Raw genomic sequence first — 24899 nt, 5'->3', positions numbered from 1 at the left:
CATATGACTAGTTTCAGTATTGTCCTGGTGTTGATACTGACAGTAGTCAAAAGAGGGCACCGGAGCCCCTATAAAGAGACACTGGAGTGAATTTTAATTAATTGGGAATAATTAAGGAGTTAATTCATGTTTCTGTATTTTATATTATCGTGTACGTATTTGCGGCCCAGCAACACCTAGCAAAGATCACCCCTCTGCATATAAGTAATGTGTGCCTGTGTGGTGCAGTGGGATTGACGTCGGTTTTGTAACACGAGGGACCTGGGCTCGATCCTGACCAGGGAAAGCAATGATCTTTTCATAGCCTCTGTTTGGGTTTTTGTGACGCCGCATGATTGCGGTGGCTAGATGCCGTGGCCTTGGACGAGCGTGGCCCCTAAAATTCTCCGCACTTCAAAAAAAAAATATATTTCTTTCCTTGTAGTTCTTTTAAGCGTTACAGCATGGATAGTGTTGAGCAGAGCTTTTTGGCATGCGGGTGTTAAAGTTTAAGAAAAACTCTTTGTTCCTTTTCCTGGAGCTGTGTACCACCCAAAAGTGAACAGCAGTGATGCTTTTGTTAGAGAAGGGAGGCTGACCTGTGTGTATGTGCCTGTTCACTTTCCAGCATAGGGTATCCTATGGTTACAATGAGCTTCTGTGTCAAAAGCTACATTGGCTACAGGATGCGGCTTGTGAGTACAACCCTCTTGTTTATTTGTCAGGTTTCTCGCATTTTGCGCGAGGCTTTTTCTTGCTCGCTTATTGGGCGCCAATAAATTGGTAAGCTGAGCTGCATGACTAAGGTGGTACTAGGGGGGTAGACAGGACATCTTTGTTTATTGTGCTTGAATGCCTTGCAGCTTTGACTATTCTGATGAACATGATGCAGCTGAAGAGAAAGTTGCATGTAAGAAGCAGGTTTCAAATGCCATTAAGAAAGGGCTGTAGCTCTGTTGCTAAAGTTCCAGCCAGGCTGCAGATAAAAAAAAATGCAAGTTATTTTAGTTGTAGGTCTTGGATGTCCTACACTTGATAGGACTTGAGGACCTGGCTTCAAGCTGAGATTTGCTCAAGTGTAGGCATAGGCATGTTATTTAGATATGCAGGCACCACTGAAGATATGTAAATCGGCATTTAAAAATGCATACACAAGTACATACATGCACAGGAAAATGTGTGGTTTGTATTTGCTAATGCATGAATACACCTGTAAACATATTTTCCGTGACCTTACTGGTTCCTTCGAAGGAGTAATCAAGCCCAAACTTCTTTTCCCTGCAGAGGAAGCAGAAAGAAGTGGCCAAGGAAAACGATTTCTACATTCAGCTCTTACAACAGGCGTTGCCTCCAGAACCGCCCAGTATAACGTCAAGCAGCTCAGACAAATGTAAGTTGCTGCTGACGTTGGGCTGCTTCCGCCATTGTGCCTGGTGCTGTGTTTGCTGTGGAGCTCGTGCTTGTGAGCAGTTGCAAGGGGCCACCCAAATGCAGCGCTGTGTAATGCTGGTTGTTTCAACTATTTGCGCCAGAGCTTTCCCACAGGAACACACTTCAAACTGTAGTGTTTGGGCAGCAAGGTTATTGGAGACAGCGGTGGCTCGTAAAGATCTCTTTAACTAGCGAAATAATTACTATTCACCGTTTGTTGGCTGGGTGGAGCAGTGGTTGAGCGGGACAGCCTTAATTAGAGGTGTTCAATTTCATAAAATCTCGACGTGCAGAAATACAGTGGAACCCTGATTATATGTCCCCGGGTTTAATGACATCCTGGGTTTTGTGACGAACAAGTTGGGTCCTGGCGAAGTCTGTTTAAACAATGCCTTAAAAACCTCGGTTATCCGACACCGTTTCATGCCTGACCCGCGCTATCCAATGACCCCCGCAAAGTGCGCGACCAATCGGTGGACAAAATGAAAGTGGTGCAGGCCTGTTCCGCAGACCTTGAGCCCGCTCGATCGGGTCTCTCCAGCATGTCTTCTCTGTTTCATCTCTCATTTCTCTCCCCTCCAGCAGCGGCCCGGTCCTCTGCACAATCACTTACCCGCCGCGGTGGCTCAGTGGCTAAGGCGTTGCGCTGCTGAGCACGAGGTCGCTGGTTCGATTCCCGGTCGCGGCGGCCGCTTTTCTGATGGAGGCGGAAAGCAAAAACGCCCGTGTGTACGAGATTTCGGCGCACGTTAAAGATCTCCAGGTGGTCAAAATTAATCCGGAGCCCTCCACTACGGCGCGCCTCGTCGCCTGCGTTGCGCCGGCGCGTTAAGCACTACAATCAATCAGTCAATCAATGCACAATCACTTTCCCCCTCTTTCACTGGCGTGTCGTCTTGTTGCGCTGCGGTCGCAGGGGCAGTGTGCAGGTGTTCATTTTTCCCATTCTTCAGTGAATTGCCAATGAGGTTGCGCTGACAGGTTTAGGCTTCACGTATGTCGTGATCGCATGCGCCATGATTCGCTTTGGCTGGCGTGAATCACGGCAGTGGACTGCGGTACGTTTGTTTTAATACAGCATGATTGGCACCTGTACTGAATTATTCTTCTCGCGTTTACTTTTTTTTTAAGTGATTTGGGTTTCCGAGCCCTGCAAAGCATTAGTTTGTAGTTTACATTAGAATTTCTTGCAAATCTCTCGCATCGAAACTGTATTTATATGCGTAATTGTTGTTATTCGGATTTTATGACGCTTTTTCATGGTCCCGAGAAAGTTGTATAATCAGGGTTCCACTGTATGTGGAAAAAATTTATGCACAGTGCTGTTCAATAATTAAAGGACTGGTTTATTAACTCTGAAAGGAATACAATTCTGAAATAATTGCATTGCTGCGGAGCTTCTGGTAGGTCCACACTTCGTTGTGCAGCCGTCCCGACATTGAAGTTCCAGCACATGCCCACAAGTTTTGAGGGCATGCATGCAATGTTAAAGCGTACATACCTAGATAAGAAATCCGCACGAAGGATATTCATTCTTTTCATTTTATTCAAATTAAAAAAGAAAAGGTAAAAGAACTAGTTTTTTTCCCCTGAAATTCTCCGTGTTTTTTTCCGGCCACCTACTTCTTATCTCAACGCTTAGGCCTGCAACTGGTGAAAATTTTATTGTTAGAGATGTTGTAGCAGAGGTGTTTTCTTTTGCAGCAACAGTTAGAACTTGCTAGGAGTCCATGCGATCTGTGTCTCTTAGCTACACAACTGTTTTAGTAGTGAACAGAAAGCATTAACAGTTGTTAGTAATATGGTCGATAAAGAATTCTCTAGCTTGTCGGAATATGCCCACATTGACATACTGTGTTCACTTTTGATATCTTTTCAGCTTGAGGCCATGGTTAGGGGTCAGGGCTATTTGAAAACTACTCCGCGATTGCATGTGATAGTGATCTCTTCTATGCTGTAAGCTGTGAAGTAAAAGTGGAATTCACGTGAAGTTCACTTGATGAGTGCTCTCTGTGCAGGGAATTATTTACCTTTCACGCTGCACATATTGAGGATGTAGTTCCTCTTTTCCTTAAGCAAGCAGAAAATCCTCTGAATAAAAAGACTTCACATCTTAGCTCGTTGAGCAAGTGATTGAAAGTGTGCTCATCCATTTTTTATGCAAGTCCCAGTGGTTCTGCCTGATGCGAATCTAGCTAGTACAGTTCTAGTTGCTCTGCTTGTAACCTCACTAATGCCCCCCCCTTCCCTCCAGCATGCATATGCCAGAATGGTGGCTTGTGTGGAGGAAAAGGTGTGAAAGGACCAGGTGGCTCTAAGCCTGAGCATATGCTATTGAGGCACAAGATGTGTCTTATTGTGGTCTGAAGCGGTTTGTTTTTGAGACTGGCTTGTCATTGCGAGCAATTTTGAGACCACGCAACTTTCTCCGAAACGTGCGCTGATGATCATCCACTGGTGTAGCTTTAGTCTAGTCATTAGCTAGGTTTGGTACATTCGTGGCTGCTGTCGCTACAATCAGTGGACTCAGCAGCTAATTTGTAGAGATTGTGGAAGCCTAACGGTGCACTCTCTCCCCCCAGCGCTGTGCAAACTTGGCGAGGAGAGCCCTCCCCCGCCGAGCAATGGCTTCCTGGGCAGTCGGAAGGCACGCTATGCGGAGGCGGATGTCAAGAACCATCTGGCGGCGCTGATGGACAAGCACGAGTTTGAGTGCCACACGAACGAAGAGAACGGTCGCGCGACGAGTGTGAACGATTTTGACGCCGCCACGGACGAAGTGCGCGACAAGACTGCTTTCAAAGTGAACGGCGTTTGTGGCCACAATGGGGGCAGCGGCCTCCTCACGCCGGCCGTCACCTCTTCTTCCTCGTCGCGGTCCTCCAAGTGGGCGCAGCAGCAGAGTGCGAGGGAGGCGACGTCATCTGCGGTGAGCGGTGGTGGAGGAGGCAGCAGCAGGCGAGCAGGCAAGAACAACTGCACGACGACAAACAACAACCTGAGTGGGACGTCGTCACTGACAGCAGCGACGCCGCTCGCAGTGGTTGCCCACCATCCGAGGGACGACCATTATCAGAGGTGGGGGCTGAGTCTTCTACTTTGTCTTTCTGTTATTACAGTCTTACAACGGCCGCAGTTATAACAAATGCCCGGTTACAACGAGCGAACGCGGCATGGACGTCACAGCATGCATTGAGGCAATGACATTTTGTTTCAGCTATAATGAACTAGCGCGAGGGTGCTACTCAGGTACAGCGTTCGATCGACCTCACCCGACCACACCTGGCATTCGCAGTCGCGACTTGATCGGTTTTCCGCAAATGCAAAGCGTCAAATGAATGCACCGGGATCGCCCTTTTTCAACAGAACTGATTGCAGCCAGCAAAAGAAAACCAGAAGGAAAGAAAGGGAAAAAGGACGTCATTGTCATGGGGTACATGTTGCCCCCTCCCCCTCTTATGCTGTCCAACATTGTCTGCATAGGCAAACGGAGAGAGCACACAATGGAAGAAGGGTGATAGGGGCGGTAATGCGAGAGACGACGGCGAACTTGCAGAAAGTTAGCGTGGCATGCGTTTCTCCTGTTGAGCCTGTCTGCGGGTGAACAAATCGGCGAAAGCTATTTCAGAGGGCCACAAAATTAGCTAGGCATAAATTTCAGCAGTCCCCGTTCATGCTTGCTCACGCTTTCCTCTCCAGTTAGGCCGAGGGGGGCATACCTCGGCAAAGTTGGCGCGGCTCACTCAAACTCACTCACAATTTTTTTTTTCGAATCACCACTCACTCAAACTCAGACTCAATGCTGAGCAGCACATCTGCGCTCACTCAAACTCAAACTCACATTGAGCTCAAAACTCAGAACTCACTCGGACTCAAAACTCAAAATGTACTCAGAACTCGAAGTGTACTCAAACTCAAAATGTAATCAAAACTCAAAATGTACTCAAACTCAATTTGGACTCAAAACTCAAAATGTACTCAAAACTCAAAATGTACTCAAACTCAAAGTGTACTCAAACTCAAAATGGACTCAAAACTCAAAATGTACTCAAAGTCAAAATGAACTCAAAACTCAAAATGGACTCAAAACTCAAAATGTACTCAAACTCAAAATGGACTCAAAACTCAAAATGGACTCAAAACTCAAAATGTACTCAAACTCAAAATGAACTCAAAACTCAAAATGGACTCAAAACTCAAAATGGACTCAAACTCAAAGTGAACTCAATACTCAAAATGTACTCAAACCTCAAAATGTACTCAAACTCAAAATGTACTCAAAACTCAAAATGTACTCAAAACTCAAAATGTACTCAAACTCAAAATGGACTCAAAACTCAAAATGTACTCAAAACTGAAAATGAACTCAGAACTCAAAATGGGCTGAGAACTCAAAATGAATTCAGAACTCACATGGCCTCACAGAGATTGAGACAGTCAGAGAGTGAGAGTGAGAGTTTGACAGTGTGAGATTGAGAGTGTAAGAGTGAGAGTGTGAGTGTGAGTGTGGCTGAGTGAGAGTAAGAGTGTGAGTGTGGCTGAGTGAGAGTGAGAGTGAGAGTGTGAGTGAGATTGAGAGTGTGAGTGAGAGTGTGAGTGAGAGTGAGAGTGCGAGTGAGTGAGAGTGGGAGTGAGAGTGGGAGTGAGAGTGGGAGTGAGAGTGTGAGTGAGAGTGAGAGTGTGAGTGAGATTGAGAGTGTGAGTGTGAGTGAGAGAGTGTGAGTGAGAGTGTGAGTGAGAGTGAGAGCGCAAGTGAGTGAGAGTGAAAGTGAGTGAGAGTGTGAGTGTGAGTGAGTGAGAGTGTGAGTGAGAGTGTGAGTGAGAGTGTGAGGGTGAGTGTGAGTGAGAGTGTGAGTGAGAGTGAGAGTGTGAGTGTGAGTGAGAGTGTGAGTCTGAGTGTGAGTGAGAGAGTGTGTACCTTTTGCTGTATACCTTTTGCGATATCCTCATAATTATAACCAGAAAGCATTTTCATATTTGTCCCACGTGACCCCCTCGACGAGACCTTTAATTTGATACCCCACACACCCTAGCAGGGTCATATGGAATTCATACCAGTCAAACTAACCATGACTCATGACTGTAACCAGGACGCATTATTTAGGTGTCCGACATGATTCCCCTAACTGGAACCTTCAATTTGACGCCCCACATGCTTCAGCGGCCTCACCTTGAATTTAACCCCATCTATGACTCATAATGACCATCTCATGATTCGAACTACGAAGCCTTTTTTTTATTTGTCCCACGTGATTCCCCTCTTCAAGACCGTAAATTTGATACCCTACACTCCCTAGCGGGGTCACTTCGAATTTTACCCCAATATAAGACTCGCCATGACAATCTAATGGTTATAACCAGGAAGCATTTTTGTATTTCTCCCACGTGATTCGGCTCATCAAGACCATTGATTTGATACCCATCACATCCTAGCGGATTCAATTTGAACGTTAAACCAATCAATGACTAACCATGACTATCTCATGATATAGCCCTACCACATTTTTGTCCCACGTGATTTTCCTTATCGGAACCTTCAATTTGATACCCCGGACACCCAGTGGCATCATTGTGAATTTTAACCTAATTTATGACCCATTTTGACTATGTCATGATAATAATCAGGAAGCACGTGATTACCCTCATCGAGACCTTTAATTTGATACGCCCTAGCGTCATGAACCTGAATTTTAACCGAATCTTTGATTTACCATGACTACGTCATGATATATCCATATCTCATGTTCGTCCCGAATGATTCCCCACATCAAGACCTTGAATTTGATTCCCCACATGCCCTCGCAGCGTCATTTTGAATTTTAACCCAATCTATGACTCATTATGACTGCCTGATGACTACAATCAGGAAGCATTTTTTTTATTTACCCCGCGTGATTCCGTTAATCCGGACCTTTCATTTGATACCTTACACGCCTTAGCCTCATCAGTTTCACTTTTCACCCAATCTAATGTGGTCATTATTCTGTCTTAAGGGGCGCTGCCCAGTCAATTCAGCTAATTCATTTGAAACAGTAGAAAGGACAGCCCCCGCCCCCATTTCCCCCCGGCTCTCACCTCTTCCTTTGTGACCCCTAGTATATCAAGCCGTTAACAGTAGCAGGCGAACAACCAGCACGCCAGCGCCGCCGTGTGCTTTCCCACCACCCTTTCCCATGCTCTTAGTGGATCCGTCAGGAGGAAAAGTTAAGACAACCCTTTTTTATGACCTCACCAGTAAATTATCACTCACGCGCCCAGCCGCGAAAATTAGGTATACAGCAAGTGCTTATGGCCATAAAAATTCAACAAGAAACTAAAAAAAAATCAGACACCACCTCCCTCCCAACCGATCATGCAGATCGCGATTGGTGCCATACCCGCAGGTAACTTGAATTCCGAGCCCACAGTGACGCATGAAACTTAACAGCCAACCATAGCTGCCTGCTAGGCTACTCATATGTACTCAAACTCCAAATGGACTTAAAACTCCTATTTACTCAGAACTCAAAATGTACTCAAAACTCAATATGTAATCAAACTCAAAATGTGCTCAAACTCAAAATGTACTCAGAACTCAAAATGGACTCAAACTCAAAATGGACTCAAACTCGAAATGTACTCAGAACTCAAAATGAGCTCAAACTCAAATTGTACTCAGAACTCAAAATGAACTCAAACTCAAAATGGACTCAAACTCAAAATGTACTCAGAACTCAAAATGGACTCAAACTCAAAGTGTACTCATAACTCAAAATGGACTCAAACTCAAAATGTACTCAGAACTCAAAATGGACTCAAACTCAAATTGTACTCAAAATGTACTCAGAACTCAAAATGGACTCAAACTCAAAATGTACTCAGAACTCAAAATGGACTCAAACTCAAAATGTACTCAGAACTCAAAATGGACTCAAACTCAAAATGTACTCAGAACTCAAAATGGACTCAAACTCAATCGTACTCAAACTCAGTCGTGATCACTCGGCTCAAACTCACCATGCCACACTAGCCTCGCGCTCACTCAAACTCAAACTCACGTGTGAGTTTGAATCCAAATGAGTCTGAGTGAGTGGACTCATGAGTGAGTTTGCCGACCTCTGGAGGGGGGTGCAAAAATTCGAGGAAACAACCTGAAACACGTGCTAACCTGAAACACGTGCCATGAAGCCAAAACGCGTCGAGTGCCACTGAGGTGTCGTCGGTCGTTTTCTTCGGACATTGTGAACAATCTTATGCAGGGAGCAAAAAAACTGCAACATGGTTTTAAGAAGTACGATCTGTCCAATTCGACAATCTCTGCAATTTTTAAAGACAAAGAAAAGATCCTGAGCTCCAGGATCAATGCCGACCCGTTAACCAGAAAGCGCAATGGACCCAATGAGAATTCGTAGGACATTTATGCATATATCATGAGGCAATTTTCTGCTTGTATAACTTCTTTTTGGGCCGGGAATTCCATTCCGGCAGGCAAGCGGCAATCTTCGCTTCATGGCTGCAGCCAGCACCCAGTTATTGTGCATGCTGTCCAGACGATGTCCGCGTCTTGTCAGTTCCCGTGCCATGTGCATGTTGACTCAGAGAAACCGCTTATTGCTCTTATAGCAAACTTTGGGTATAACGAACAAATTCATTGTGGTCAAGTTCGTTATAAGTGGGCTTGTCTGTATTAGGCATGAGAGCGCCAGTTTTTGTACATGCGCGCTGGACACTTCTAGCGTGGATTAGAAAAATGAAGTACGTTTTAAGGGGACACCGCAGTGATTTGTAAACTATGTGGGATTACTTATGCAAATTGTAGTCTGGAGTCCCTAGGCCATGTTTTGACTACTCTTGGTGAATTTATTTAGTACAAAAATCAATTCAAAGGTGCAACCCTCTTTGCATTCTCCTTGCCAATTTTCAATGACTGGGGGTGCAACAGCTGCACCAATTGCGCAATTTCGATGCAATTTTATATTTTTGAGCCAAGCTCTGCCAAAGCCATAAAACTCGTGTAAATTGCGCCACGTTGCGCCAACATGCCTGACTGCAAAATTTCCCAGTTTCGCTAACTTTAGCGAAGAATTAAGTGCACGTTGGAAACCTGAGGTTTGTACATCATCCAATCCAATCCAGCTGCTCAGACAGTGAGACAGACAGCCCATGCCTTCATGCACAGTCCATAGCCTATGCCTGATATGCTTCCAGTACACTGTACCTATGCCGAAACTAAAGAGTGAGGCGTTTCGGCATAGGTACCCCTGTAGTGTTAAACACTGGAAAAGGGCAGAGGCGCGATAGCGGGCACCAACGAGTGCACCAATGCGGCTTATCGCCGAATTCCTGATTTCGATAAACATATTCAGCTGTCTGCTCGGAAGCACGTGTGGCACAGCTCTGTTGGAGCTGCTGTAAATGTACTGCAGGCGGATAATAGGCAACATCCAAAACGTGGAATTCATCGCCGCCTCCTTGTGCATGACCGTGAAGTGCACCATGGAGGCATGGAGTGCGTGTCGCTTGCAGTAATCAAGGCAGCTTGCCGTATGCACATGGTCGCATGCGGAGCGGGTGAGAATATAATTCTCACACAGCAAACGCACTGGTGCAGTTCATACAGCAAGCGCCCCGACGGTGATTTGTAGACAATGCGCTGCACGAAACCAGCGAGCGATTTGGAAGCTTTGAGCAGACTCTTCAGTAGCTTGGTGAACTGGAAAATATTCAAGGGAAAGCATTGACGTCATACCGATGACGTCTGCACTAGTCATGTATCTGCTGTTTTTCTTTCCAATACATATATCACTTGTCATGTATTGAAATGAAGTTTTTTTGTTGTTATTTGTATTCAGTGTAGCCAGATGCTGCTCAGGTGGGAACGCTATTTGTTATGCAGTTAGGTTAGGGCTGGTCATTTATAAGGGCACGTACTTTAGAGTACAAGAAAAAGTATCGTTGGCAGCTTTTATACCTTTCTTTCTTGTTTTGTTTTCTTTTATTGCTTGATCTTGATGAACCTGTTACGCAAATTGGCACGAATGCACCATGCCCTTGCGACTTTATGGAGAATTCGTTGGTAACGTTTGCACCAATTTTAAATTGTTGGCCCATCTTTTATAATATAAACTGCTCCAAATTTGGGATTTGGTGCTCCAAGATGAAGGTATATTTTTGCTGTAGCCTGCTCCAAATTTGAATTTTCCTGCTCCAAAACTAAGATTTACTTGCCCCAAAAATTGCTCCAGTCTAATTTTGGCTGTTGCATCCCCTGCATGGCATTTCGTATGACACTTACTCGAAGCAGGTTTGGCTTGACTGTGCCTACTGTGTGGCCCGCCAACCCTCCGACAGAGTCAGTCGGCCGGCTGCCATTGGGTTGTCACAACAATTCGTCACAAGGCAGGGCAACAGTCTTTGAAGTTAAAATAGGTATTACGGAACTAACATCAACTGAAATTTTTATTGTAAAGCATAAAACCAAGGTATGGGGAACACTTTTTGTACTGGGGGAACTAGCACAGTGGTCAGCAGCACGACCACACATTTGCGATCGCTTTTCCTGCCTAAGGAATTCAGTCACTAGAGATAAAATATTCGTGGGAGTTCAACGCTTATTGCACTAGCATTAGTAAAGAAATAGTCAACTAATCTCCCGGAAAATCCAAAACTAAAAAAAAAAAAAAAAGAAACAGGCTGTACGATATATACGTGTATTTCCATCCCCGACAGAGCTGGGGCTATGGCTAAGTGGTCGAAAGCACTGGGCGTAGTGTGTCACAATTAGCAAGTTCAAATCCCTGATGAGATTCTTTTAGTTAATTTTTTTGTACTTACATAATGTTTTATATACTGAATTCACCATTTCGCATTGCAACCTTCATTCCTCCATGAGCGAGTTGGCAGATTGCGTGCAAACTGACACTGATGCGCTGGCGAGTTCTAGTCTGTGTGGTGTTGACGTAAGCACCAACTGCTTGGGGGCACAGTGCCAAATCAGTTGACTCTTGGCCTGGTGTGAACACACCTCTTATGACGCAGGGATGAGCCAGGAAAGCTCCAAAGGTGGAGGCAGTGCACCTCGCGGTTTAGCGTACCGATCAGGCACAGGCACGTCATATGCCTCAGCTAGTGAACGTTACAATTCTAAGCGATGCTGGCAGCCTTATCTGACCAATTCTACAGGCATCAACATGGCAGAAGAGCGGTGTGCCGATTCCTGAGATATTGAGAATGCCCAACCGACGCTAACATTGGATGCCGAGCTTGTTGTTGCACAGAATTGAAACCGAAACTGGTTTGAATTCTTCTTATCTTGGACATCGTCCAATCGCAATGCAACTCGAATACATGTCACTGCTGTTGTTGCGGCCGCTGCAAATGTTTCATGGTATTTTTTCTTTTTTCAGGCGTTAAAATTAAATACTGCTTTATAGACTGGATAAACGGGGAAAAGTGCGTTCATTTGAGCCAGTCTATGCCATGCAAACAAAAACAAGTTTGACAAATTCACTTCACTGTCCCTTTGGGTATTTAGATGTCAAACTCGTTTTCCACAGCTTTTGAAGCAGAAATTTGAGCCACTCGGCCCCCAGCTCGTTTCTCATGCTACTGTGGGGCTTTATGTGAGAGTTCCGCTCTAGGGAGTGGCAACAGGCACGATGATGTTGCCGCGTTGTACGACAATGCGGTTGGCCTCAATGTGCAGCTGCGCAACCGCCAAGCACGCGAGGAGTTTTTTTTGCGTGCAGAAAACGCTTCATGCTTTCAGCATTATCTATCCCGTCCAAACCATGTATGAAATCTGCAAACTCAGCTAAGCTATTGCGGTAGCCAACAATGTTGAACAGATAAAGGAGCGGCAGCCTTTGCTCCATCACAGGGTAGAAGAGGAGGTAGAGCAGAAAACTCATTAATGATTCGGCGAAGTCAAATGTCGCAGTAACAGGTTAGCGTGTTGCCACCGCCGCCAAGCAGCTTTCATGGTTAGGGAAGGGAACGGCTTCTGCTGGGCCTGCTTTTCACTGAGAGTCTTTCAGAACAGTTATGGCTACTATTCTGCAAACCAAGCTGGGAGTTATTAATGTAAAATTTTGGGAGAAACTCATTAACGACTCTTATTTCGCAAACATTTGAAATAATGAATTGTTTGGAAGGCTCGGAAAAGTTTTATGCGTGTACCTATGAAAACGAGCACCTCGCCTTCCCTGCGTTTTCATTCGTGTTTTCGCAACAGACCGTCCGCTACAACTTTCACAGTGGCAAATTACCCACTCAGTCAACATGCCCGGGCGCTGTTAACATATGTACTGCTACTGCAAAAAAATAACCTGGAAGCGCACTCTCCTTACCACTTGTACTTATGTAAATATCTACTGTTGGTCGCTTGTCAGCGCTAGTCTTCTCACTTGCTTATAATGAAGCACAGCTGCAGGGGAGGAGGTGCTGCTCTATTTGCTCCACGTTGCTCCAATCTGCTTTTCTTGCGCCATCCTGGTCCAAAAAGCAGAATGGCGCCGAAGCTGCTCCAAAGCAACGCCGCAAGGTGTGAGGCAACTGTGGGATGACTTTCAATACCAATCGCATCCAGCAGGGAGTAGTGGGGTGATTCGTTCAGCTATTATTCACGGTGTGGTGCGCTCCGGTGAACTTTGTACAGGATGCTTGGAGCTTGGAATTACTCGTCACAATTTCCCTGTCCAAGTGGTGGTGCGGTTTCACGGGTCTTGGGAGTGACCTTGGGGTGCGGGCAATGCGCGAACTTTGACCCAAAAGGCAACTTCCCCTGTGATGCACGCTGTGCCGTGATGCACGCATCGGCGCCAGCCGCCATTGCAATCTTTTTGTTTATTGGCAAAAGCAAAAAAAAAAAATACTTTTATTGTTCAGTTGGACCCTCACCTATTATTTTATTGTGAGTGCGCTTGCCGTTCCAAAGGTTAGATGCCCCTGTGCCCTGTTGACTAGGATGAGATAAGAGGCAATGCCCTGGCACAAGTGAGAGGAGAGATTCTGTTAAGCTAGCACCCAACACTGCCTCTTTCTTGCGTGCGGGGAGGGGGGGTGTCCTCTTCCCTATTCTATACCTCCAGGAAGCCTGCTGCGTACGCTTGAAAAAAAAACAAGTTGATAAACACTGGTACGTTCGTTATGTGGATAAACACGACACACTTGCACAGTATTATTGCCTTATTAGAAGCATGTATATTACTTGGTCGATAATGCGACTAATATCTATATTTGTTTTTTCTGTTTTGTGAATGTGAACATTTATTTTTGCTTTCTCTGGCATCTAGTCAGGTTTAGCTCATATTATCTCTAGTTTCCTATTAGTTTCTCCTCCTCTTAATTTCTTACTCTGAAGGTAAACCTTATATCATTTCGCCTAGCTCTGGTCTCTTCTTGGTTGTTTCTCATGGCTGTAAGGGTGTTATTTTTTACTCATCTGACGTCTAGTTAGGTGCAGCTGTTCAAAGCATTGTTTTCTCGGTTTTTTTTCTTGGTGATTGCTCTGTCAGCTGTGGTGCCTTATTACTGGGAACGTATGTTTTTCTAGCTTGTAGAAGAGGCGGTCTGCTCGGTAGTGACTAAGTTCAGTAAAAGCCATTTTAATTTTTTTTTGTGCTTCCCAGAACTGAAAAATTGCAATTAAATGACATTTGGCTCTAGAAATCTGCTCCCAAACAGACTTAAACTGCTCCGAAATTTGCCGTTTGGTGCTGCAACACTCCTCCAAAACCACCCTTTTATTGCTCCAAGGCTGCTCCAAAACAGCGTTATTCCTGCTTCCTGAGCTGCTCCAACAGGCTCAAGCCCGCTTCCACCCCTGCAGCTGTCTTAGCATCTTAAACTAAAGGAGTGAATTTTGACTTTCCAAGCAAAGCGAAAGAAGCGAAGTGAGAAAAGCGAAGAGAGTTTCGGCCAGAGCGGCTACCTCGTAGACATAGCACTGCATAATGAAGAGAGCAAACCAAAGAAGACGCTTAAGAATGTGATAGACATGCCAGGCCTTCAGCTGTGGTCTTCCTTAAAGGCTGTACTCCCCCACGCCGACATGGATTCCTAAACGCCGTTTCCTCCTCCCTAGTATACTTTTTAAGCTCTATGCCACCACCTTCAGTTGATAGCAAAACAAGCGGGAGAAGTTGTTTATCTCTCATTCTTAGTGGAGCGAAACCGCGCCTTTGCACCCCAGGAGGCCTGCCTGCGTGGGTTACCAAGCCTCTCTCACCCACAGTGCTTCTGTCTCAGGTCTCAGCCATCGTCCTCAAGGTCACATTGTCATTGCAGGTCAATTTTCGCAAGGTCACATTGTCATTGCAGGTCAATTTTCGAGAGGCTTTGTTGTATTGAAACTACAGCAACAGTCACCCATTATATAATGATTTAATATTTGTGGTTTCAATGAGGTATTAAGTTAGTTATTCTTTGTGACTTCGTTATTGTAGTGGGGAGTTTTTTATATTGAAGTTAATTATATCGCATTTTTACTGTATTTCATTATCGTTTGTATGTTTCACTCAACTGGAGGCAGTGAGAGCATGAAGCAGGCTGTTGCTTATGCATATTATCTGTGCTGGTGATTTTTTGGCGGCAGAGTTGAGACGCAGCCAATTCTTTTTACTAGCCTGGTGCAGTGTAGCTCTTGAAGTGGTGCGGATAAGTCAAGGATGGGAGATAGCCTTTTAGCTTTACAGAAAAAACAAAAATTTAAGTGTCCAAGGCACAGATAAGGCACTGAAGGTAGATTGTGACTTTAACTTGGTGTGTGGCACATTTTCCGTATCCTTCGTGGAATACCAGTGTGCTGTTGGCTTCTGTCAAAACACACTTAATGTGAGGTTCATTTTGCATTACAACGAATGTGTTAAGGGCTAAGATTCAGCTACAGACCGAGCGTAGACCAACAGTTTTCAGCTTATGGAAAAAAAATCATACAGAAAAGATGCCAGGGCCTCTGTATTTTGATAAAAAAAAACTGCGTAAATTGCCCCTGAAAGGACGTCTGCCCAGCAACGCGTTTGAGCTTGGAGGTGAAGCCAACTTTAAAGGGACCGTCGTAAGCTTGGTCTGCAAGCAGGCTTTCCCACATTGTGTGTTGCCTAGTGAAGCATGGCCATCTACTGAGGGGGTGTGGTTAAAGCCCCACTTTACACTCCCCTCCACAGCCGCCGAAACATAGCGAGTGCCCAACATAGTTAAACCCCAACATAGCAAATCCCACCAGGGCACCAGCTTTGCTAAACTTCCCTCTTAATGGGTGGAAGGGCCCTGATTTTTTAACCTTTTCAAGGTCAGATTTTTTCGCCAAATGCGACCCCCCCCCCCCCCCCCCCCAGGGTAATTTTTTTTTATTGCTGATTTAAATTCTTCGGGGGAATATTTTAAGAAATATTGTTGTGATTTTTTTTTATGGTATTTATAAGGTGACACAAATATTGTTTGTGTGCATACTTACGCGTTGTTTATTCATGAGTAACACAAGAAAAATTCTAAAATCTAAAATTCTAAAATTCTAGCCATCAGTTTTGCAGGTGCAAGGAGCGGGAAGTGCCCAGAGGATGGAACCGAAGCTAGCCTCTGCGCGCCCACACGTGACCGATAGATGGCGCGCTGCTGTAGTTAAAGCATCAAAAAAGAAAAGAAGAGCCATTGGCGCAAGAAGAAAATACCACGAAATTCCACAGTGTGCCAGTATGTGCCATGTGAGGGAAATAATTGAAAAAGGCGCGCTTTGTAAGCATACAGGTGACGTACATGTAAGTCACTTAGGGCATTGTAAGGGGGGGGGGGGCAATTAAAGAAACCCACATGTTACATGCCGGGCACCTCTCACCAAGTTGTGCAGAAAGTGTCCGGGAAAATAGAATGTACATTTCTGTTTGCCTGGATAGGAGGTGTCTGCTTTGTGCCACATGGTTGCCCAAGCTAGTGAAATTCTGAACAAGTATTTCTCTAATTTTTTGGTAACGGCCCTGAAAGTAGCACTTGTATAGGAGGCACTACACAATAGGTGGATGGTTCTCGAGATAGTTGCCGTGTTCTGTCCAGTGGAAGAACCTAGTTCTGCTAGATGTGCCACAGTTTTATTGTCCTCATTGTGGTGCAGCCGCACACTGCTCTTCAATTGTGTGCTCGCTTTCTTCATTACAAGGCACAAGTGCTGCTAGTGCGTGCACTCTCAGGAAGTGCCCCTCCCTCCTCCTCCCCCCACCAGGTTGGAGGCGGACGTGAAGCGGCTCAAGACGGACCTGCAGGCGAGCCGGCAGACGGAGCAGGAGCTGCGGTCGCAGCTGCACAGCCTCAGTGCGGGCGAGCGGTCCGTCAAGAGTGAGCTGCTCCAGCTGCAGCAGGACAACGAGAACCTGCAGAACAAGTGGGTGTGGTGCTGGTGCTTTGTGGCAGGGGCACTGTCTGTGGTGGTGCTGGGCTACTCTCTGTCACCACCGTAGAGTTTCATACAATAATGGCTAGAGAAGAACCTGGCGCAAGAACTCTGAGATGGCGGCTATGCTTCGATGGCAACATTGGGTAGTAGTGAAAACAAATTGCACAGGATCGAAACGTGGCTATGGCTGCGCATGTTGAGTTTTTCTACCAGAAAACATTTACTGCGCGGTTTGCTATTTACAAATTACCCTGTGCACAAAAAATTTATTTCCTAAAATTTTGTGTTGTACAAGTTAAAATGGCGTGTTTAGATAAAAAGCAAACGCAAAGTCACAGTGGTTTGCGGAGCATTTTCACCATTTGCTGCCAATTGTAGTGAGACGAGGACATCATCAAAAACTATTTGTAAAAGTCTCAACTCTGACAGTTTGTGTTATAACAACATTTTTTCTGCTAAAAAAAAAAAACATTTTACCTCTAAAGAAGTTATTTTAGCCTGAACCCGGGGTGTTCACCTAGCTCACGTCCCACATAGCTGTGTTCCTACCAGCCGCCGGTTTGCCCGTTCTACACCATTAAAACGGCATTCGCACAAAATGTTTGGCAGTGGCAAACCTTCTGCAGTTTGCCTAAGCTGCGAAAATAGAACGCTCTGGCACGTGAGCAGTGCCGCAACAGCTAGTTTGCAGGTAAATTCACCGCCATCTGTGTTTTCATGCTCGTTCTGCCGGCAATGAGTGGATGACAACACACTTGACTGGCAAGTCGGGTTATAGAACAGTTTCACTCGGCACGACGCCAGCGCACATGCGACACTGGGTTCAAAGGCGAATGCATTTCCGAAAGCTTTTTCCTAACGCGCCTCGTACTACCTACAGTAGCAAAGAGGATCAGGCAAGAACACCATGAAAACAAAACTGGCTGCACAATCCAATAGTATTTTCCGCGAGCCACCGAGCACCAATCTACCACTTCTACCCATCGCGGCAGACGATTCCTCTCTGGATAGTATTGTATGAAACTCTATAATCACCACCACATCTGCCATCAACCTTGTCTGTTGCCAGGGGCAGCACTAGTTCAGTCCGCTATTTGGTGCACATACACTTTACGAGTAGAAAATTTATGGTTTTACCAACTCTTTTGCCGTAGTACTGCCGGGGAATGCTGTTACAATGGGTTGATCCTTGAATCATGTCACGCGAGTGCCTTACTTCAAACATCTTGTCAATGCTGCGGCAGAGCTTTTAGTTATGTGAAGCGTTTCTTCTGGTTTGTTCCAACTATATTTGGGAGGTGTGGAGCCAACTTTTTTTGACCGTAAAGGCTTTACAGTTTGGGATGAGTTTGTACTCATTACGGAATGAGAGTTCTTTTGAGCTAGCGGTGTGACAGGATTGTATTTCGAGGTTTGTAGGTTTGTGCATTGTTGGTAGGGGTGTCTTTTTTCAAGGCTGTGTAAGTCCCGTCTTGCGGTACTACTCGTGGCTGCATTGTTTCACTTTTCGCTATGGTTGTTCACTTTTTTATTAAGTTTGAATCTTGTAGGGAGGCGTTGATGCTAGCGCTGTGCCCTCTAGTAGTCACCACAGCTTCGTGACAGTGGCAGGCCTGGACTGTATAATATGGTTTAGTGGAACTCTAGCATTGCAGTGCTCCTTTCAGTAAGCATTTATGAGGTTGAAATCTCGTAAATGTTCCTTTGTGGGCATGGGTGGGAAACCTGGACTGGGGGACGAAGCTGTTATGTGGTTGTTCTGCTGCCTGTCCTGGCATTCCACGTTGGTGTCCTGTGCTGTCCTGGTGCAGGCTGCACAACCTGGTGACGGCTCGGCAGCAGGACAAGTGCAACGTGAGCCAGCTGGAGAAGCGGCTGCAGGAGGAGAGGAAGCTGCGGGGCGTGCTCGAGACGCAGCTCAGCCAGGAGCGCAAGGCCAAGAAGGCCGAGGAGGCCGCCGCCGCACGCGCCGCCCTGGCCATGGCCACCGCCAGGCGAGTGTCCTACTGCAGACTCTGCTGCATGGCCGGTCTCGGGGATGTAGGGGGGGGACTGAAATAGGAGAGAAGCGGGCAGGTGGCCGCACTGTGGGAAATGGTGGAGACGGCAGTCAGTCAGGTCACTGCCAATGCCGAACCACACACTGCGGGTGGCTCCCACAACATTAGGAGAGCTCTGTTGCGAACTTGTATTGACAGTGGTGGTAGGTTCCCTTGAAAATTAAATGTGCAGTAACTGCATGCCTTCAGTGACGTAGGTTGTCACACCGGATATCTAGGCCTATGCCATGCTATCGATGTACAACCAAGGCACAGTACTTTTTTTTCTTTCTCTTCCTTTTGGTGCATAGTGCATAAACGGCTTGCCAAATATAGGAAACTGGGTAGCCGTGCTCATGGTCACAATTCGATGCAAACATGGCCTGTAGATTGATTGATTGAATAAACTTTATTCAAGACAGCAAGCGCGATGTTTGGGAGTCCGCCTGGTGAGATTAGAATAAACTGTGAAGCAGTACTTTAAACGTTTCATTTGCTCCAAGAGTGCATATTTCAATGCAGCTCTGAAGTGCTGTGCCAGTCTCTCACAGGAGTGCAACAGCTCATTCCCAAAACCTGCGTGCACTATTTCTTTTTTCTTTTCCGATATTATAATGCCACAGTTTTAGGAAAGTATGCTTGTCTTGTCATTTGTCAAAAGAGAAAGAGTATTTATTTTTATGCCCAAATGAGTGCCCCTTCCCCCTTTCCAAAATGAATTGTTTGTGTGCACAGATATCACAAGCAGAAACTCTACAGCTACTAACGTACAGATTCTGATTAACCTTGTGCTGCGGTACATGCATAGTTGCCCGCAGCACATAGCGAATAGTCTGCTACAGCCCAGTCTGTTACAAGCAAATGCATGAGACCAAACAAGCCAACAGAATGGTCTGTTGTAACCAGAAGTCCATTGTTGCCAGAGCCACTGTAACGAGTGTAGACTGTACCTCTTGTGAAAAACCTGTGAGAAGTGGGCTGTGATGGAGGCCAACAGCTTTTGACTACTGGGATTACTGGGTGCTGAAAATTTTGCAGTGGCAGATTAAAAACCGACTTTACATAATTGACGATAAGGCAGGCCATTTTTGTGTGCCACCTGTATGTACCGTATTTTCGCGCTATAACCCGTGCCAAAAATGCGAAACTTTCAGTGGCAAAGTAGGGGTGCGGATAATACGCGGGTTTTTTTCTTTAGTGCAGCTTCATGACATTGCGCGTTCTGCTGTGAAGCTGCACTCCACGTTGCGCCGTGAAGACCTTGCGTACAACAGTGAGAACTGCGGCTCAATTTATAGCTCTAGTGAGAGCAGTGAGACTGAGTGAATTGTGACTTTCGCCTTGCAGTCAGTGTATTCTACTTGCTAGATATACCCTTTTTCTGTTTACGTAGTATGTGATGTGTTGCTTCAGCAGTAGCTTTGGTGCAGCCTTTCATGTATCAAATGTGTGGACAATACGCGAGGATTTTTTTTCTTTTCCGGCAGGCTGAAAGTGGGGGTGCGGATTATATGCAGGGGCGGGTTATACGCAAGAAAATACGGTATCCTGTTCAGGTCACGCAGTGGTGTGATGGCGAGCTGTGTGGTGTCGCTTGCGCACAGGAGTGAGTGCACAGAGAGCTGCAAGGCGCGGCGGCGAGACCTCGAGAACGACGTGCGGCAGCTCAGGAGGGACTTGAAGGTCCGCGAGGAGCAGCTGCGAGCCATGGAGAGGGAGGCACAAGTGAGCTGCTTTCCTCCTCTTTCTTCGTGTAGATTTGTGTTTTTAAAAGCAGGTGCAAGTGGAAGAATGGTTGCGTGGTTTCATATTTTTTAACAAACGTAGTAGCTTGCTGTTTCTGGACTCCAGCTCACCGTAATGGGCATTGTTCTGGTGAGGTCCTTTGTGCCCTCGACAGTTGTCCTTAAAGGAGTGGATATGTTAGCAGCATGCTTGGGGGAATTGAATCTGAACCGAAGCACATCTAACTGATCTAACGAAGCACATCTAATTGCACATTCTGTGTTAATAAGGTGAGAGGCCTACTCTAGCAGAAGTGGCAACTATGGTCATTTTAAGTGCTGCTTAAAGCAATTGCAAATCGTGCCTTGCTTGTTAGTAACAGCATTGAGTGCTTCTACATTCCCCAATGAACTATAAAAAGAAGACAGGTGCTGACAGTAATAGATGTGAGATGTGAGGAACGACGACAGTGGAACAGGTGAAAAATGGTGTTCGCATCTGCTACGCAGTCTCTGCGGCAGTACAAGGACTCCATCGGGGACACGGAGATCCTGATGTCGGCGCTGTCGGCCATGCAAGACAAGAACGCGCACCTGGAGAACTCACTCAGTGCGGAGACGAGGTTAAAGATGGACCTCTTCTCAGCCCTCGGGGAGGCCAAGCGCCAGCAGGAGATCTGCCAAGGTGGGTGTGCAGCTGCTGTGGTGTGCTCCTGGAGTTGTGCGATCCAGTGTTAAGAGTCAGCCTGGTTCGTCTGGCCGTTAGTTACCGTGTTTGCACGATTCTAAGGTGCACCTTTCTTCACTAAACCTCACCCTTAAATCTGTGCGTGCGTTAGAATCGGGCTCAAAAGAGAAATTAACTGTAAAGCAGCCAGCAGCATTGTCGTAGACTACCGAACTCTTTCTGAAATTCAGCTGTATGAAATCCAAAACATTCCGTCAACATCGCGTCAGTAAAGTCAGCCTACTTTAGCTGTAGCCAGGTGTTGCATGGCTTGCTGGTGCTGCGGCTGCAAGCACCTCGTTTGAGTCGTTATGGCTCCAAGAAGGTGCTACTCTGAAGCGCAGTTCAAGCACGAGGTTATTTCATTTGCCAAGATCGAGGGGAACCAAACGGCATCACGCACAGTGGACGTCCTGGAGAAGCATATGCGATCGGTGTAAACAAGAGAGGGCCAAACTTTAATGCAAGGCTTCACTTCAAGGGAAGCATGCACTGGGCCGAAGCACGGATTTTTTTTGAGAACTTGAAGGCTCCGAGGTGGTGGAATTTGTAAAGAAGCTACGAAGGAACCAACGGCCCATAACTTCCGAAAGTATGAAGGTCAAGGCACCTCATGTAGCAGGTGCTTTCAACGCTCCCCACTTTAGTGTTTAAGCCAGCGGGAACGTGATAAGCAAGTTTATGAGGCTTTATGGATTTTGGCTACCACAACTGGGTGCGTCAAATAAAAACGTCTTTTACATCTGCGCGGTAGAATCGGTGTTGAATTACTTTTTCAAATTTCTGTGAATAAAATTACCTGCACATTACAATCTTAGGCACATTGGAATCGTGTAAATACAGTACCTAATTGGAGGTGCGAATCAAAGAAGCACAGAGGAGGGAGAACAGGGAAATGGGTGCCGCTGTACTGTTCTCTCAGGTATGATCGCATAAATGATTGGCGGCGGAACCAGGCACGTACGGTCAGTTTTCATATGATTCATATCATTTACCAAATGGGAAAGTTTAAGTTTTGTCTGAGGAAAGTTTCAATTTGTCTGAGAAGACGCAAGGTGAAGGAGGTACAACTGTGGCACTGTCGTCCCTCCCTCATCTCGTGTTTCATCAAACAATCGCCGTTCTCATTTCCTATTTGTAATTTGTCCGTAATCATTTGTGTCGAACTTCTTGCTCTAGAGCCATTTGGGCAGCCTGTTTGCCAGGTGCTTCCCATTTATCTTAGCTCGCACAACACTTATCCGTGCACGCAAATCGGTTTCCGAATCTGTAGCGCTCTGGTGTTTCCCCTTCTCGTGCAGCGATGCTGACGCACAAGGAAAAGGAAGTGGACGATCTCAAGACCAAGATAGCCGAGGTGATGGCCGTCATGCCGGCGACCAGCACCTACCCGGCCGTGGCCCCGCCCGCGCTCGACTCCGAGCTCGTCTCTTCGCTCCTCTACAGCCCCAAGTTCATCACCGGCCCCCCGCCGGCCACCGCCGAGGAAAAGAAGCTCCCGAAGTCCAACTTGGACCCCAACGCCTCTGTCTACACACCCAAGATGGTCCCCTCCGACCACTGAGAAGCGTCTTGTCTCCCCCTCTGAGTTTTTTCTCTCTCTTTCTCGTGCTTTCCCCTCGGGGGGAGCTGGCTGGAGAGAAACGCGACGTGTATCATTGTTAACCACCCGGCCCGTCGTTTCGGGGGGAACAGGCTCAATTGGCTGCCGGCAGGATCCCTCTCGGGGTGGTTAATAGTCATGACCGTTCTCACTGTTGTAACTCCATCCTCTTCATTAGCTGTCGCACCAAAGTTGTGGTGGGGAAGACGCGTGCCAGGTTTGTCGTGGGTGATATGCTGTCGTTGCGAACAATCTCCAGAGCCGTGCGCCACACCAGTTTTCAAAACCCTCATGCGTGTGTGCCTGTGGAAAGAAAAAAAAAAAAAAAGGATAATCCCTTCCACCTGCAGCCCATGCGAAAGGTGAATGTCAAAGAGAGAGAAGGCCTGCGTGACTTCATTTTATTCTCATTTTTTCCCCTCCCAAACTTTAAGTGCGTCCTGGGCTTATCAGATAAGTCCAAGGTGTTCTAATCAGTCTGCTCACCTGAGCGGGCCGACAGGTTGATTATTTTTTTGTTCCTGGCATTTTGTTTTGATGAGGCAGAGTGCGGCCTTGCTTTCATTCGATCGCTTGCGTTTTGGTGCGTGTCGCTCGCATTTATTTCTTGTGTTTTTACTGGCGGCAGTGTTTGTTCCGAACATGCGATCCTGGGTTTGGAAGCCAGTCCCGGTTAATATAAACGACTGGCCATCTCGCATCAGCTGTTTGTTGTGCTCGAGACATTTCAAGAACACAATTTAGCGTGGCTCCTGCTGTGTTGTCGCCTACGGGCTTTTTGTCTTCCCAGAGTTTCTGTACCATGGTTACCCTTTCCCGCACTTCCTTTGCTGCCAAGAGTGGCGTCTTTTTCATTGTTTCCCGCTTTTTCATCAGGGTCTGGCAGTGAAAGCATTTTTTTTTTTCTTTTCCGCACGCGCGTTTTAGCTCGTTCACGCATCTTGCCTGATGGTTGTACAAAAGGGGTAACTTATTTTTTTGTGTTCTCATCATCGGCTCGTGCCATTGAGAAAGAAAGGAGCGCTTTGTAGAACAGGTGTTGGTTGCCTGCGACGCAAAAAAAAAAAAAAAAAACTGTGCCAAGACGAGCTTGTCGCACGCTGCTAGTGGTTTTGTTTCTTTCTTTTTCTTTTTTTTGACAGACTTGCGGTTCGAAAGTCGTCGGCCCATTTGTGAGAAGAGTTTTCTTTTGCATTTTCAGAGAGGTTAAAAAAAAAGGGGGAGGGGTTACCAGAAGTGTTGCCTGGGAATTTTTAGTCCTCTCTTTTTTTTTCCCCTCGTGTATTTCAGTTGTGTGTCGCTCTTCTTTCATAGTTCACGCTCTTACTTTTCGTAAGTTTATGGTCAGGTCACGATCTCATCATCACGACACCATCACGTTTCATGTACAATATGCACAACATCCTCCCCTCCCCCGTCCTTCACCTACCCTCCACGACCTCCCCCTTTTTTGTCTAGTCCTGCCCTCTACAGTTTTGAGAGGTCACATTTTTTGTGTGCGCGCTCCTTTTCTTCAATGGAAACGGCGCTACGAGTTGATACGGCTCTTCTCCGATTAGCGTCCTGCGGAAAAAGAAAAGGCATCTGGCAAAAACGTTAGATTTAGATGATTAATTTATTTAAACAAACTGCGCAAAGTTGATAGCTCTCGCGTCAGATTCGAGCCACTTGTTTTTCATTTCTGTGCGTCTTGTTCATAGACGCGAGACGCTTGATTACGATTACGACACAAGGTATCGAGTTATGGCAACAGGTTCTGCCAAGGGGCTCTGTGGCAAGCCCAAATTTTTCTAGAGACTCGACGTGTTCAGGCCAACCTTGCCAACGTTTTTCTTCCCCCCCTTGAGTGTGTTTTGGGGCTGGGGGGCCACCCCAGCCCCCTTCCTTCCCCGACCCCTCGTTCCCCCTACTTACTACGGAGCAGTGGGTTGTTCCCAGCCATGCTGACGACGACATCTGTCTGTGGTTTACGTGATGCGCCCTAGAGTAAAGAGAAAACTTTCAAGGAGGAATAAAACGTGGCTTCCTCGGC

General features: G+C 46.3%; 1 protein-coding gene across 4 annotated transcripts in view; it reads left to right on the top strand.

Annotated features, from left to right (window-relative positions):
* LOC144152513 (macoilin-like) overlaps positions 1 to 24899 on the top strand; it is a 34772-nt gene extending 9873 nt beyond the window's left edge. For all 4 annotated transcript variants that reach the window (XM_077683804.1, XM_077683801.1, XM_077683800.1 and 1 more), the window contains 8 exons: positions 608 to 674; positions 1264 to 1369; positions 3993 to 4488; positions 16604 to 16762; positions 18586 to 18768; positions 20418 to 20538; positions 21048 to 21222; positions 22566 to 24899. In XM_077683804.1, coding sequence (XP_077539930.1) covers positions 608 to 674; positions 1264 to 1369; positions 3993 to 4488; positions 16604 to 16762; positions 18586 to 18768; positions 20418 to 20538; positions 21048 to 21222; positions 22566 to 22828 — 1570 coding nt within the window. In that variant the 3' untranslated portion in view covers positions 22829 to 24899. The remainder of the gene's footprint in view (positions 1 to 607; positions 675 to 1263; positions 1370 to 3992; positions 4489 to 16603; positions 16763 to 18585; positions 18769 to 20417; positions 20539 to 21047; positions 21223 to 22565) is intronic.

Source organism: Haemaphysalis longicornis, unplaced genomic scaffold (assembly GCF_048455015.1).
Source record: "Haemaphysalis longicornis isolate Haplotype H1 unplaced genomic scaffold, Haemaphysalis longicornis Haplotype H1 scaffold_9, whole genome shotgun sequence".
Classification (NCBI taxonomy): Eukaryota; Metazoa; Arthropoda; class Arachnida; order Ixodida; family Ixodidae; genus Haemaphysalis; species Haemaphysalis longicornis.
This window is presented reverse-complemented; position numbering and strand designations above follow the sequence as displayed.